Source organism: Ammospiza caudacuta, chromosome 13, assembly GCF_027887145.1.
Source record: "Ammospiza caudacuta isolate bAmmCau1 chromosome 13, bAmmCau1.pri, whole genome shotgun sequence".
NCBI classification, from domain to species: Eukaryota; Metazoa; Chordata; class Aves; order Passeriformes; family Passerellidae; genus Ammospiza; species Ammospiza caudacuta.
Genome location: NC_080605.1, coordinates 13118811 through 13132821, shown reverse-complemented (window position 1 = coordinate 13132821; position 14011 = coordinate 13118811). Strand labels below are relative to the sequence as shown.

General features: G+C 40.0%; 1 protein-coding gene across 2 annotated transcripts in view; it reads right to left on the bottom strand.

Annotated features, from left to right (window-relative positions):
• Window positions 1–1342: 1342 nt before the first annotated feature.
• The window catches only part of NFATC3 (nuclear factor of activated T cells 3), a 64303-nt gene continuing 51634 nt past the window's right edge, over window positions 1343–14011 (bottom strand). The window contains exons 10-11 of one of the 2 annotated variants that reach the window (XM_058813348.1): window positions 13423–13524; window positions 1343–4800 (exon numbers count right to left, since the gene is read on the bottom strand). In XM_058813348.1, the coding sequence (XP_058669331.1) occupies window positions 4676–4800; window positions 13423–13524 (227 nt within the window). In that variant the 3' untranslated portion in view covers window positions 1343–4675. The remainder of the gene's footprint in view (window positions 4801–13422; window positions 13525–14011) is intronic. The other variant, XM_058813349.1, reaches the window with a different exon arrangement.

Sequence of the window (14011 nt, the reverse complement as noted above, 5' to 3'; positions counted from 1 at the left end):
GGAGCGTGTGGTAGATACAGAACATACATTGGTATTTTGAGTTAGGCAGGGAGAGAGAGGACCAGAAACAAGCAGCAGGAAGATAGCACGAGTGTGTGCTGTGGAATATTGTAAGGAAATACTGGCTACAATATGAGAAGTAAAAGACCTTGATTTCTGCTAGCATTTCCTTTGGGTTTGGGTCCCAAGTGAAAACGTCTGGTTACTCTTCTGAAGGAACTGACTTGCACAGGACATTCCTTTTCTCTGATTACCTGCAACACCAAGCCAGTGTTGTGCAAGGCAGAAGCGCCGTTTCCACCGCGCCTGGAATAAAGCCCGGTCTGTGCACCGAGAGCCGCGCGTGTGCCAGCGCCCCTGTGCCCCCCCAGCCCCGAGCGGAGCAGCCTCCAGCCCATTTGCATCTGAAAGGCGACTTGAGCTGACGGCAAAGGAGACGCAGTCAATGGCTTATTGCTGGTGTCGGTGTGTGCTAATTATACCCCGGGTAATCACCCTGCAGAACATGTGAACAGCTTTCAAACTGCCGGCGCTATTTTTACTAAAGCTCGGCTATATTTACCGTGCCTCGGCTGGTGCCACTCGAGCATCCCCTTTCTGGTGTATTTATAGGCAAATGCAGCTGAAGGTAACGGGGCGGGACGGGCGCTCCGCGGGACGCTGCTCCCAGCCCGGCCCGATCCCGGCTCCCGCTGCTCTCCCTGAGCGTGGCAGCCAAAGGCCGCAGCTTCTGCTCCGTGCTCGGCTCGGAACAGCCCCGCACCTCCCTGGGTAGGGAAAGGGCCCGGCAGGAAACTGCAAGGGAAATAAAAACCTTTCCAGTAGCACCGAGATCACCGAGATGAGATACACATTGTAAGGCCTGGCTGTACCCACAGGGACTTCCCTCCGGGCTGCCTGATCAGCCAGGATTTGGCAAGTACTATGAACTTTGTTGGAATTTCACATTTTTTTCAGAAACTGTTTAACTACATCTATGATAATATACTTTCAGGAATGGGAATTACTTTTTATTATGAACTCTTTTGAATAATAATTTCTGGCAAAATCTTTCAAAATGATCTCGTGACTGTTTAATTGAAGCAGTAACAGTTGCAACTAGGGAAGCAGCAGCACCGTGCAGGCTGATACCCGGCCAGCACTGCCCATCAGCTCCGAGGCAGGGGGAGGGTCACAGGCTGGCTCCAATCTGAGCCCCAGTCTCTGTCAGATCGCCCTTCCAGGGGGAATAGCCAATGCCCCTCACTTCCCCTGTCCCAGCCTGGCACAGCTGGTTACACCGCACCACAAATGGAGATTCTTCCCACTACATTTGGGTCTGCATTTCAAATAAATGACAATGTATTTGCATTATTTTTATTTATTTGAACACTATGATTTAAGAGCCTAAATGCAAGTTTTTCCCTTTATTTCTGCAAGTAGCACTGCAATCATAACTTACAAAAATGTTTAAAATACAAAATGTACATGAAATTACAATACAAGGCTCTGTAAACATCTAGAACTTAATCTTTATTGTCCCACATTTTTAAATATAAAACTTCAATTTGAACGATTTCCAAACCTCAAGGAATGACATCCATTATGAGTATCAAAAATAGAGTTTCAAAGCTTTGTATCAGAACAAAACCATTTTTTCATTCTTTGGTTTAAAAAGGGTGGCAGTTCCCTGATAACAGGTAAGTTTTACTACAGAAATTCAGATTCCTAGTTTATGGTAATTTCACAACTCACCCCTGTCCCCCTGGATTAATATGCTACCCCCTTTTTTTTCCCCCAAACATTGATCTTTGACCCTCCTTACAGAAAAGCGACCTCATCATTAAGGCTTTCCTTCAGGATAATCTAAGTATTAAAATTTTTTGGGAAAGAACTCAGGGAGAAGACAGGACTTAAGGACAAGGAAGTGGATGCCAACAAAATATTAACAGTTGCCGGGTTCTGTTGTTTAATTAAATTTGCATAGTCCAATAGAGATCATGTGCTTTTTATATCACTAAAATTATACAAGATTAACAGTCTTTATCTACGTTATCACACAAGCTAAAATAAAATTAAGACCCTTGTATTGAAGCTTTTACAAGGCAAATACAAAACTGCTTTAGTATCCAAAGCTATATTTTTTTAAATTTCATTTTTAAATAGGAAAGCATTTCTATGTCTACAGGCATCAAGGTATTTAAAGGCATCAGAAAATTTAGTGCATAGCAACTCCGGATTGTTTGGGCTCCTATACTTTAGGTACAGTGTGAATTCCAGCTACTTGGAGAACTTGCAAGGAGAGTCTGTACCAGCAGGATAAAGGAGCATAAATCCCATACAGTATGAAAAGCTTTTCAGTCAGAATTCTCCTACAAACAATGCTTAATGCAAAAGACCCAATACATGAATGAAAACTGGAACGTGCCTTGCCACCAGCACACACTGTGAGACAATGACATGGTTTACAGCATTGTGTGGTTTGGTTTGTTTTGAAGGTGTTAAAAACAGAAGTAGATGTATTTCTGAGCATGTGAGTTCTTTCTAGGACCTTTAACACACACGAGTAGAGGACAGAGAAAAGCACCATTGCTGAGGGACAATTGCAATATCACACTTTCCAGATTCCAGCCCTGCCAATTATTTCCTGCAAATGTCAAGATTTGCACCACTCAACAGTACATTCACAAAAAGGATGCTTAAGATTCCCAGCAGGTACATAGTGGCCTTGCATTAAGTTGTTTGAAATAATTATGATACATCAAGTTAGTAGCCTCAAGCTGCAGTCTTAAAAGGAAGTACATGATAAAATTACAATTTTACCCACTTAATATGGTCTTTAGAAGTTCATGATTCAGCTGTTACAGAGATGAGATTACAGCTGTGGTATTGCTTGGGCACTGACTTCACTCCAGGTGTAAGGTTCTGCCTGCAAAAGGCTCAATCCAAAGTTCTCCCCACCACTGTTTGCCAAAATGCAACATCAGTAGAGGCTGTGTTTGCTTTCCCAGGTGTTGTAACTCAGCACTGCTCTCCACTGTCAGACCCCTTCATTCCTTTGAAGTCTACAGAGGGCATGTGCTCCCCATGTGTTAACTGCTAAAATGGCTACACTTGCCTGAACTGGATCCAATGCAAATATATTTTCCAATTTTCTAATTCTTTGTGTTAATTCACTCTTAACTTTTGTTAGATCGTCATGGCTCACCCAAATGAGCAACTAAAAGGAACACCTTGGATGTTCTGAGCTGGCCTTTGCCATGACTGGTGTACCCTGTGTGTTCCATGGAGGGAAGCTCTGCAATGAGTGATTCCTGGGGCAGGGAAAAGGCTGTGGCCTCCACAGGCAGTGCTGGATCCTCTCCACAGTGTCTGACTGGAAAGGGCAGAGATTTTTAAGTAATGATGTAAACAGATTCTTTCAAATTCATCAGATTATGGGGATAAAGGAGATGCATCCTCAGAGCACAGCAGAGTTTACTGCTGCTGCTGAATCTTGTGTATTTCTTTGGTAGCTCCTGCTTCACACATTTGAAATGAAACGTGGACACATGGTACTGCCCAACCACTATTCACAGTAAATTACTTTTAGCAAACTGACATTTACAAACAGCCTGAATTTAAGGAACTGCAACTGTCATCTCCTTAGGAGTTCCCAAGTGGCATGGTTGGGCATACAGAATATAAAAGATAACAGATGTGATCAGATGATCTATTGCATTGAAAACTTGAACGCCACTGAACTGGTGATTTCAAACCCATATTCTGCAGGGATAATGGGAATATTTAGATCCTCAGCAAACATTAAATTTTCTCCTGTATCTAACATGGCTTTGACGTTGCTGTTCTTTAAACTAAAATCCTACTGCTCAAATTTGATTACAAATGTAACTTGCTAAGAAAAAAGCTATTTCAAGAAGGAGCCTGTGCTAATAAAGATCAGGAAGATTATCCACAAAGTTATAAAAGTTAAATTTTGGAATGTAATTTCTATCCCAACACTTTCATGATGGAATGGTCTTTTTGCAGCCTATCAAGTAACATCTTCAGTTTATAAACAAGTGCAGATCTACATTTGGCTTTGCTTCCTATGAATCTAAGAAAGAAAACACTACAGTATTCATATACACAATGGCTTCCGTGGCATTGGCTTCAGATGACAGGTACAACTTGCCACTGGAAGATCTTATTAAGAAAAAAAAAATGAAACAACAGAAGCTTTAAAGGCTTTCCAAAATGACCAAAAGGTGTTACAAATCATCAGTTACAAACTATACTACCTCTAAGGGCAAGCAGCACACTGAAGATGTGCATTAAATCCTCCACGTTCAGGACTGTGAATATTATAAGAGCAAACTAACACCTCCACACATCTGAAGCACTTAAAATATAAAAGTTTTCTATTTAAATGCAAAAAGCAAAGCTTGTTTGTAACTTTAAAACAGTTAAAATATCTGGTGTAGGTTCTGTGTGTCCATTTTAAGAAGTCTCTTTACAGCATCTGAGGAACTATAATTAAAATGCTCTGTCTCTACATCAAAAATGTAACCCACTAAAAGGGCTTTGCAAGGATCCACTGTTCCAGTTCATAAAGGCCACAGAGTTGGAAGCACAGTAAGTCTAAGGAGGAAGAGGATGAAGAAATATTCAGAGAAACTGTGACGTTGTCATGGACGTTGAGTCGTTAGCTTATCCATTACTGGATTCCATCAGATATTCTCGTCTCCAGAGACCCAGGACACGGATGTGCAGGCTGGCTGGCCACTGGTGTTCCATGTGACACTGAGATCTGGGACATATCTCTTCCTATGATCTCATTCACTATAAAAAAAAAGAAATATTAAAAATTGACAGCTTTTATACTTTCCAAAAGCCAGAACTCATCAGCATAACCCTTTTAAAAATAAATACTTTCAGAGCTGAGCCTTGATGCTGTTATGTAACAGGAGATGAATGAGGAGCCTGGCTTCAGCAACAGTCCTGCCATAATCCATGCAGGAGAATCCCTAAGCTCCTTGAAGAAAATAAGCACATGAGCATTCATGACACACAGGTAACTGAAAGGCACAGCACAGGTCAGGTTTATTGAGGTTTCCCCACAGAACTCCTTCTGTTCCAGAGTGTGACAAGCACAACAAATAACTCCAGCAACTCCTGGCTCTTTCAGGCTACTTACAGAACTTCCTAAGAACCTGGATTCAGGTTAAGAGAATATTCTTTTTAAACACTACATACCTATTAATTGGGCCAGTTTTCTGTATACTTGCATTTCTGAAACCACAGTAACTGAATTATATCAGTCAATTTCCCTACAGTGAAGATTCAGCATGGACTAATATACAGGCCAGTTTGTGTCAACTTCAGTCAAGTTTAATCAACTTGTACTATTTAAAAGTGAGGGACACCTCCATGAATGTGACAAAGTTAACCTAGGTTATTAAGAAATTATAATCTTGCAGTCCTACTCTAAATCCTATGTAATTAAATGCAGGACAATTGAGGTTGGAAGATGATAAAAATTATAATTTTTAAGGCTAAGTGTAAAAGCAGTGATAGAAATGTCTATTTTACAAAAATGGACCTTGGTAATGTTATCAAAGAAAACTGAATAACATTCTATGTGGACATGAAAAATATATCATTAAATAATAATGACAAATTTTAGAAAAATATTGGACCATAACCACAATCTAAATTATTATTTCCTTGTTAGAAGCAATGAGTCCTGTTGATTCCCATTACTGAGTGGGCAGTAAGTTATCTCTTTCTCAGCAAGACTTTGAATAGGCTGAATTACAGAGGCCTTTCCTTAATCATTGCATGAGTTTGCTTGGACCTTCTACAAACAGGTATTTAATGGATCTTTTTGTTGACTAAGGACCATTTTTATGTTTAGAACGTTTTGTTCTGCTAATAAGCTGCTTCTATTGAACATCTTAACAGATCTGGAACCCAGGCTTTTGCTACTTTGTACTCTATTGGGTAATTTTACAGGACAGTGTTGATGCACTTCATCACCTTTCTTAACGCTTCCTTAATTTTCCATAGCAGGATTTACTTTCCTACCAACTATTCCTGTCTGGTAGAAGCATAACAAAACCAATCTACAGCTGGTGTAAATTGTGTTTCTAGCACTGAACAGCCTGAGCATTGCCATTTGTTGCAGTAGGATCCATAAGTAGTTCTGAAAGGAAATTTATTAATAATGTGAATATGCTGAAGTCCATGTAACTTAGAAAATTCAGCTCTGAAAAGAGGTTGTGTCACTCAGGAGAGCATTAAAACCACCTCCTGCACAGCCCTGTGTGTAATGGAGGAGTTTGTTATTCATCCCTGCAATGGTTTTCTCCTCACGAGTGCAAGGACAGCTTGTTACAGCCCTGGTATTGAACCCAAGGGTTCCAACAGGGGTGTATCACACCGTGGAACAGCCAATTCCCTCAAGCATTACAAGATGTGCAATTCATCTGGCTTAGAAAAACCTGCATTCAATGAACCTAACTGCACGAGGGCACTGCAAATTGTGTGACTGCAGGTAGGGCACTTTTCTAAGTACTTTGATTAGGCCAACACAATACATAAGTTTAAAACTGCTAAATAAACCCACAACTTTTTATTTTTTAAACAAATGATAGATGCTTATTCATAAGAACTGCGCTCCAGCAGCTTCTGTCAGGGCATTCATTAGCCTGCTCTCAGGAGCTCCAACAGCTCTTATCTACTGAACAGCAGCTCTGTGCAAACCCAGTGTCCCAGCTGCTCAGTACTGCTAAAACTTTCATGAGTGCTACAATAAAAACATTACCAATAACATTCTGAAGTTCAGTATTTTGAAATGATTAGTTACTTCCCTTAAGTTTTGATGGCTGATCTGTATCTGTACTAGCACCATCAGCACAAACTGGTCTGTCCTGCAATGTTTTGTAGCTCCCACAGGCAGAGGTGTTTAACTGAACAGCACGTAGCCATTGGCACTGCACTCTCCTTGGAACACATTACTCTGAAGACAATAGCTGGTCACATGGGGTTTTATTTGCCAAACTTCTGCAGAAGTCATTGTGTAGAATATCAAAGCTACAGGTTAGTTTGTGTTGCTTTATTCCAAATAATCACTGATTTGTTTATAAGAAGCTGTTTGTAGCTCAGTGGGGTTTTTTTGCAATACTTTTAGATGTGGTGAATACAGATTTATTGGTGTACATGGATTTCCATTAGAGATATCTACCATTTCTTAGACAAATGTCTTCATTCCAATGAAGAATTCTAGTGGAAGAACCTTACTTGTCCCAGTGACTTTGCAAGAATTGCTAATTTATAAAACCAACCAGTATTCAAGTGTGCTTTTTTCAAAATAAGATGTAAATCAGTGTTCTGCTAGAGCACCTTGCAGGCCTCAAGAAAAGGCTGAAAATGCTTTTCCTGCTGTGTCTGACCAAGGCATTTTTTTACAGACCTTGGCCTCCCAACTAACACATCTTCCTATTCTGTACTTTGCAGGAATGTCCATTTCAGCTGTCTGGAACTCTGTACCCAACAAATGGACTGGGGGGAGCCTGCAGACTCCAGAAGACTCTCCATTGTTTAGATGAGGTACAGATGAGGATAAAAATAAAGGCTTCAGAGAAAGGAGAACTTGCAGAAGGCAGCAGATCAGTCTCTAATCTTTCATGGCACATATAATATTCATATAATACCAGCATTATCAGAACTTGTCTTTCTGATGGGGAATGGTATAAATTAAAGCAGTTTCAAATGTAAATCACGTAGTCAGTAAGAGATAAAATCTTGCATAAAAATGTACAAGGCTGAGGGTGAAATCATCCAACATTTTCCTTTTTATATTAAAGACTAAAAGAGAAATCCAGGTCAGTATTTGAATGCATGACGTGTCACCTTCTTCCAATGAGGGGCAAGCACACAAGATGTAACAGTCTGTGATTAAATCTGAAATCTTAATTAATGTGCATAAATACAGGTTTTCTACAATATTGTCTAGCAAAACTCAAATTCTTCAGGTGACAAATTGGGAGAGGAACAAATTTCAACAATTCTGATAAAGGACAAGCTCAGGCTGTACTGCTGATGCTTTATAAACAAAAGAAAATTTCTTTACTTTTATAAAACCACTTTTCCTACCTCTCCTACTTTTGACTACGGGCTGCAGGGGCTACTCTGTCCTAAAAATATAAAGATTTCATACTCCCTTTTGCTTAACCTTAAGAGCCATCCCATTAGCAACTAGACACTGGGAAAGCAGCATGCATGGCTTTGTTAAACCTCCTTGTCTTGATACCATTTCCTTTCTTCAGCACAAGTTTGCAGGGGAAGGATGCAGAGCTTGTTTGGGATTCTGCAATACAGATCTCCAGGAAGGTTTTCATGTTCTCTGTGCTCTGGCTGCCGGGTTCATGTGTTCTGTAGTTCATACTTTTGCTGCCTCTTTGGAGAGAGCCAGTTTCTTTAGACTTTAGATGAACAGTTGTGCAAGTAGACCTTGACTTTTCAGTGCATGGCCCCTCCAGTTAATCCCTGCCTGTTTGGTACCTGTGGTGCAGGTGCTGACTGCTGATCCCACAGCCTGGAGCCTCCACTCACTCCTCAAGTCAGGAGGAACCAGAAATGCCTTACACACTGAATCATTACAGAGGCCTTGCTAATATTTAGTAATCATTTGGTACCTACTGATACCTAAAATCATTCTGAATGATCAGTGTCAACTGAGTGGATGATATCAAAAATGCCACAAAGTGTTTCCTGTGCTAACAGTCCAGGTCAATAATCCTGAAATGACAACTGGAGCAGACAAAGAGAGAAAGGGGTGCACACACCACCCTGTGTACACTCATGGCACATTCCTCCATACAACACTGATACCTGCACTTTGAAAACTTGTCAGATATGGCACAGATCAAAATGTGATACAGCAGGTTTTTAAAACACTTTTTTCTCCTTTTTTGAATATTGGGTTGTGAAATGAAAATTATTTTAGCAACTTTTCTCTGTCTATGTAATTGACCTCTTTGGCAGTTTTCCCAGATTTCAGAATTTCAGCTGTTACTTTATTTGCAATAGTTTCACCTTTTCCTCCCTTTGTATTTATCTAGAACATAACCTGGCTGGCAAATTTATACTAACAGTTAAAAACAGAGGGTGCAGAACAGAAGTTAAATTGGTGGGGAGAAAATCTGCTACAAACAGATTAGATTGGCCTGGTCAGTACTGGTGATACTGCAATGTTGCATTGCAAAGCTTTTCCCTCTCTGTGCTGCATCGAGAAAGGAGCAACACATTGCACTGAGAAAGCACCAAATGTCAGACAGAGGCTCCAGCCTACAAAATGAAAAACTGAAAAATATGAAGCAGCATCCTGACATCAATATGGGTAGAACAGAGTAGAAGTAGCTCTGACTTTGGGATCTGCTGTAAAATAAGAGCAACCACTGACTCTGTTTTACCTGGTTCTTCCCATGGTTTTCATTTCCCATTGTGCTCTGTCTGCCTATTTCCAGTCCCTGCTCACTGCACAAGGGGCAGCAGCTGGAGCACTGAGGCCTCCCTGCCCCTGAGGATTTTGCCTCTCACTGAAGGCTTGCCCTGGACAGCTGACAAAGCCACAGCCTGACAGCCAGGCTGCTCAGGATGAGCTCTTCAAACTTTGCAACTTGCTATGCACAGTTTTAAGACCTAAAGTTAGGCTGAAGAGCTCAGCCATTTGTGCAGTGAGTGACACCCAGAGCTGTGGGTGCTGATCCCATCAGCTGTTCCAGCACTGAGCAACCCTCTGGAGAAATCCCCACCTACAGAAAGTGATCCACGTTCACGGACTTGAACAGAACAGAGCTCTTGTGCTATGAAGCAAGACATCAGCATTAGAAGCTGGTGCTTCTAATAATAAACTCCTGGATGTTTTGGATAAATTAACCCCCCCCCAGAACTATGAATTTAGAGTAACAAGTTCTCTTAAGGTGTTTTTAAGGTGTTTGAAGTTCTAATATCAAAAGTAAAGGCATTATCCTCCTTAATCAAATGCCAAGCAAAAACTGACATGCTTCTGAATTGCTCTGTATCTAATTTCCCCTCTCATTGTGCTAAAAGACAAATATTTTGTACTGGAGCACAAAGGAAAACAGAAGTATACCTAAGTATATATATTTTTATAAGAATATAAGAAAAGGAATTCATGAACCTACAGGCCTTTCAGGGAATAATGCAAGTAACCTCTTTTTCCTTGCAGGAAGCCACTAATCTACTTTCTACAGGACAAGCAAGTATCTTTATTGGCAGTTACCAAACATTTTAGGTTTTTCTAAGTCAAAAAGACTTCCTGAAAACCTCTATGGAGAACTTCAGGCAAACCAGTTCAGATTACAGACCACTGTAATGGGCAAGAGCAGAGACGTGTGCAAGATGCAACAATGCTTCCCCAGGGTGTTCCATCAGCCTCCAAAATGTGTTTGTCCCAGGGAACTCCTGAGTTAGAGACAGCATCTTTTGTGCCAAATGTTCCCATTTGGATTTTTCTCTCTAGGATCTTTTAAGGTCTGTGCAAAATTCTGTCAACTGCAACATTCTGTGACAGCAGATTGCAAAGCTTAACTCCCCATAGCAATAGCAATGCTCTTCAGATGTGCTGAACCTGCCCCAGGATTACTTGATGGTCACTTACTGGTTTCCTTCCCAGGAATTACCTTCCATTACCTTTTCTGTGCCCCCCACTCATTTTATTGTATTTGGCATTTTCTCCTCATTCCTTTTTCTGGCTGCAGAGTTCTAGCAGATCCAACAACAGGCATTCATCTAATTCCTCTGTGGCATCAGGGACAAAAATGTGGCCACAAAATAGATCTAAGGAGTAGCATTTTCTTATTCTCTGCTGTTCCCTGGACAATCCTAGCATTTATTCACCCTTTCAAGACTACTTTTAACACTACTGAGAAGTTCTCATGGTTCTCATTTTAAATTCAAGACAGCTTTAAATGAGAATAGTTAGCACTGTATCGATGAGTGCAGGTTTGATTCCTTCCCTTACTCTCATTTCACTTTAACTACCTGGTTTCCTTTAATCACAAGATCTTGCTGTAGAGGTTTCTGGAGAGTTTTTGGCTTTCACCCTTCTGAAAAGCAGAGCAGCAGCAGTGTCACATTTACCCAGGCTCCACATCAGGTTCTACTTTACACTTAACTGCTGCTTGCTCTTCCAGAGTTGCTGTCTGCCATGTCATCTACTTGAGGACAATTGTCACTGTCACTGCTCTGAAACCTTTCTGCTGACACCTTACACTGAGGCAGATCCTGCCACATGTCTCTTTTTCAAAGGATTCTGGGCATGAGAATCTCTAGTTCCTCAACTGTCAACATCAATACACAAAACTTTCTAACATCACTTACCTAATTTTAACTGAGTAACTGATTAGTCATCTGTTGGTTACATTTCCCATTTAACTTCATAATTTTTATGTTCTGTTCTGATTTCTGCGTGTGGAAGCAGCTTGTAGTCTCTCTCACAGCAGAGTAATTGCACACTTAAGAACCTTCATAAATAATCTGCAGACTGCTTGCAACTGTGTGACCCTTCTGACCATCTATTATATTTTCATAAGCTTGGTTGTTTTCTACAGTTTGCCTTTTCAAGTTTGCCACAGTCTGTGATGCTGAAACTGCCACAAAACAAAATTTAATTTTTTCAAGAAGTTTTTGTGCACTCCTTTCAACCAAATAAAGAGCTATTTCCTCATGTGGGTTCTCCTCATGTTTTGGTACTCCCTGTAGCAGTCACCTCACTTACCCCTCCTCTAAAGGATGACTCAAGTATTCCATTGGTTATTTCCTGCCTTTGTAGATGCTCTGATCTCCTGCAGCACACTGCAGTCACAGTTGCTCTCCTCCTCAGCAGTATAATTTAGAAGCTGTGTTCTTCCGAATTTAAGCCTGAAAATTAGCTCTGTAAAAATTCTGTACTGGCAGTGGATACAGTTAACTTGTCTGATTTGACACTGAGCATTCTTCAAGGTACAAAACCATCCTACTTTCCTCTGTATCCTATCCTGTATTAACACCACACTACATTGTGCCAAATACACAAAATACCCATTATTTTCATTTTAAAAAATGCCATGTTTCTCAATTGCATTTGTCAAATGCTAACACTTGTGTGTAAATGTGTTTCTGTTTGTGTGCCCTTTATAAAAGGGACCTGTCAGCATACATTTCATAGGCCTAAATTTGGGGTTTACCACACTATGTGTTATTTTTCACCTGGGGACACTGGTATTTGAGGGTTATTTTATTATTAGCCTGGATTTCTATTTTTCAAGAACTCCTGCTCTTCAAAAATTATTCTGAACCTACCAGATTCTGAATTGCACAGGATATAGTGCAGAACACTGAAATAATCTAAGTAAGTTATAACTCTTATTTTACTAATTGATTTGCTGTTTAAAGACACAGGAATGTCAGCTTGGTGTACAGTCCTTTCCCTGGCTCTGCCATTCCAAATAGGAGCTACTTACCTTACTAACAACATTTTGATAGGTAAGGAAAGCAGAATTAAGTTTCTTGAAAGCTGGCAAAAGACCAGTGTGGTTTATTTCAGCTTCATAGGCAAACTTAGGATCAGTCTACACAGTAATTGTGTGAAAGTTTTATGAAGAGCTTGGTTATTTCACTGTCACCAAATCTACTGTACATTTACAGTTATTAACCTTTACAAATTTATGGAGAAAGTAGAAAATGTTATAAGTCTTTACAATGTATATGTGCATGTATTGAGAGAAAAAGGACAGCATAGTTCTTTGGCATTTTAGGCATGTTTGTAATAAAGTGAAAACCACTAAAGTCTAAACACAAACAAGACCAATAGACCATGCAACAATTCTAATACCATTAGTATTTAGAAGAGTCATAGGGCCTAATTATCTCGCTTATATGTGAAATAAAGAAGCTGAAATAATAAATCCAGATATTCTTACCCAATTAAAATGCACATTCAACTCTAAGTCTAGTTATGGACCTGTATTCCTAATACTCTGACTGGAGGTGCATACCACTGTATTCCATCTATTTAAATTGACATTGCTTCATCTTTTTGAAAAAGAGAAACATTCCAAATTTCTCAGTTGACTGATCTGGCCACTCTTCTACCTTGCCCATATTTGGCTTCAGATTTTCATATCCTCTTCTGCTATTTTACTAGATCCTACAGCACACAGGAAGTTCTGTGGCAGCTCTGTATACTCTGAGTGGAGGTTTTTACTGAATGAGTGTACACCTGGTTCACAAATGCTAAATTTCCAACTATTTCAGAATACACAGGTGTCTGGTTATAGCAATACTTCAGCATTACACAGTGCTTTTCACTTGCAGCTCTTAAAACTCTTACAACACTTTCCCCTTTCCTTTGTGCTCCAATTTCAAACATTGAAGCATTTCAGTAAGCAGACTCACCCTCTAGATTTTCCACAAAGGAGTTGGACATGAGTGCTGAATGTTGAGTCCATTTCTCTGTTGAACCTGATGGCTGGTATTCCAGGTCAGAGATAAAACTGTCTGTGTCAGAGAAGAAGACAGACATAACTACTGACTGGACTAAACCAAAAGTTACAGTTCACTCAACCAGGAAGTGATTTTCATTTTTGTTTTAATAGCACTAAATTGAAATCCCCCATTTCATTCACAAACACTGCGTATGTGACATAAGTAACTATTTATAAGTTATCAGAGTGCTTATTTAAAACATTATCACTTTTCCTGTATATTTACTTGTATATTTACTTTCATTTAGCAGCCAGAGCCATAAAAGTAATGGTTATTTTTTTGGATGTCTGCATAGTTGCCTCATCATGAATGCATTTATACTACTTAAATCTGACTTTAGTATTTGTGTTTAGAACATTCTTCCCTCAGTTTTTTCAGTTTGCTTTACTTACTGTGGTCAAATTAGAAGTACTTGTGGCACTGGACAGCAACTCCAGGGTGGGCAAAGGAGTCCTAGTGAAGCAAACCTGTTGTGCCATTTTGCCTCTGCCCCAAGCAC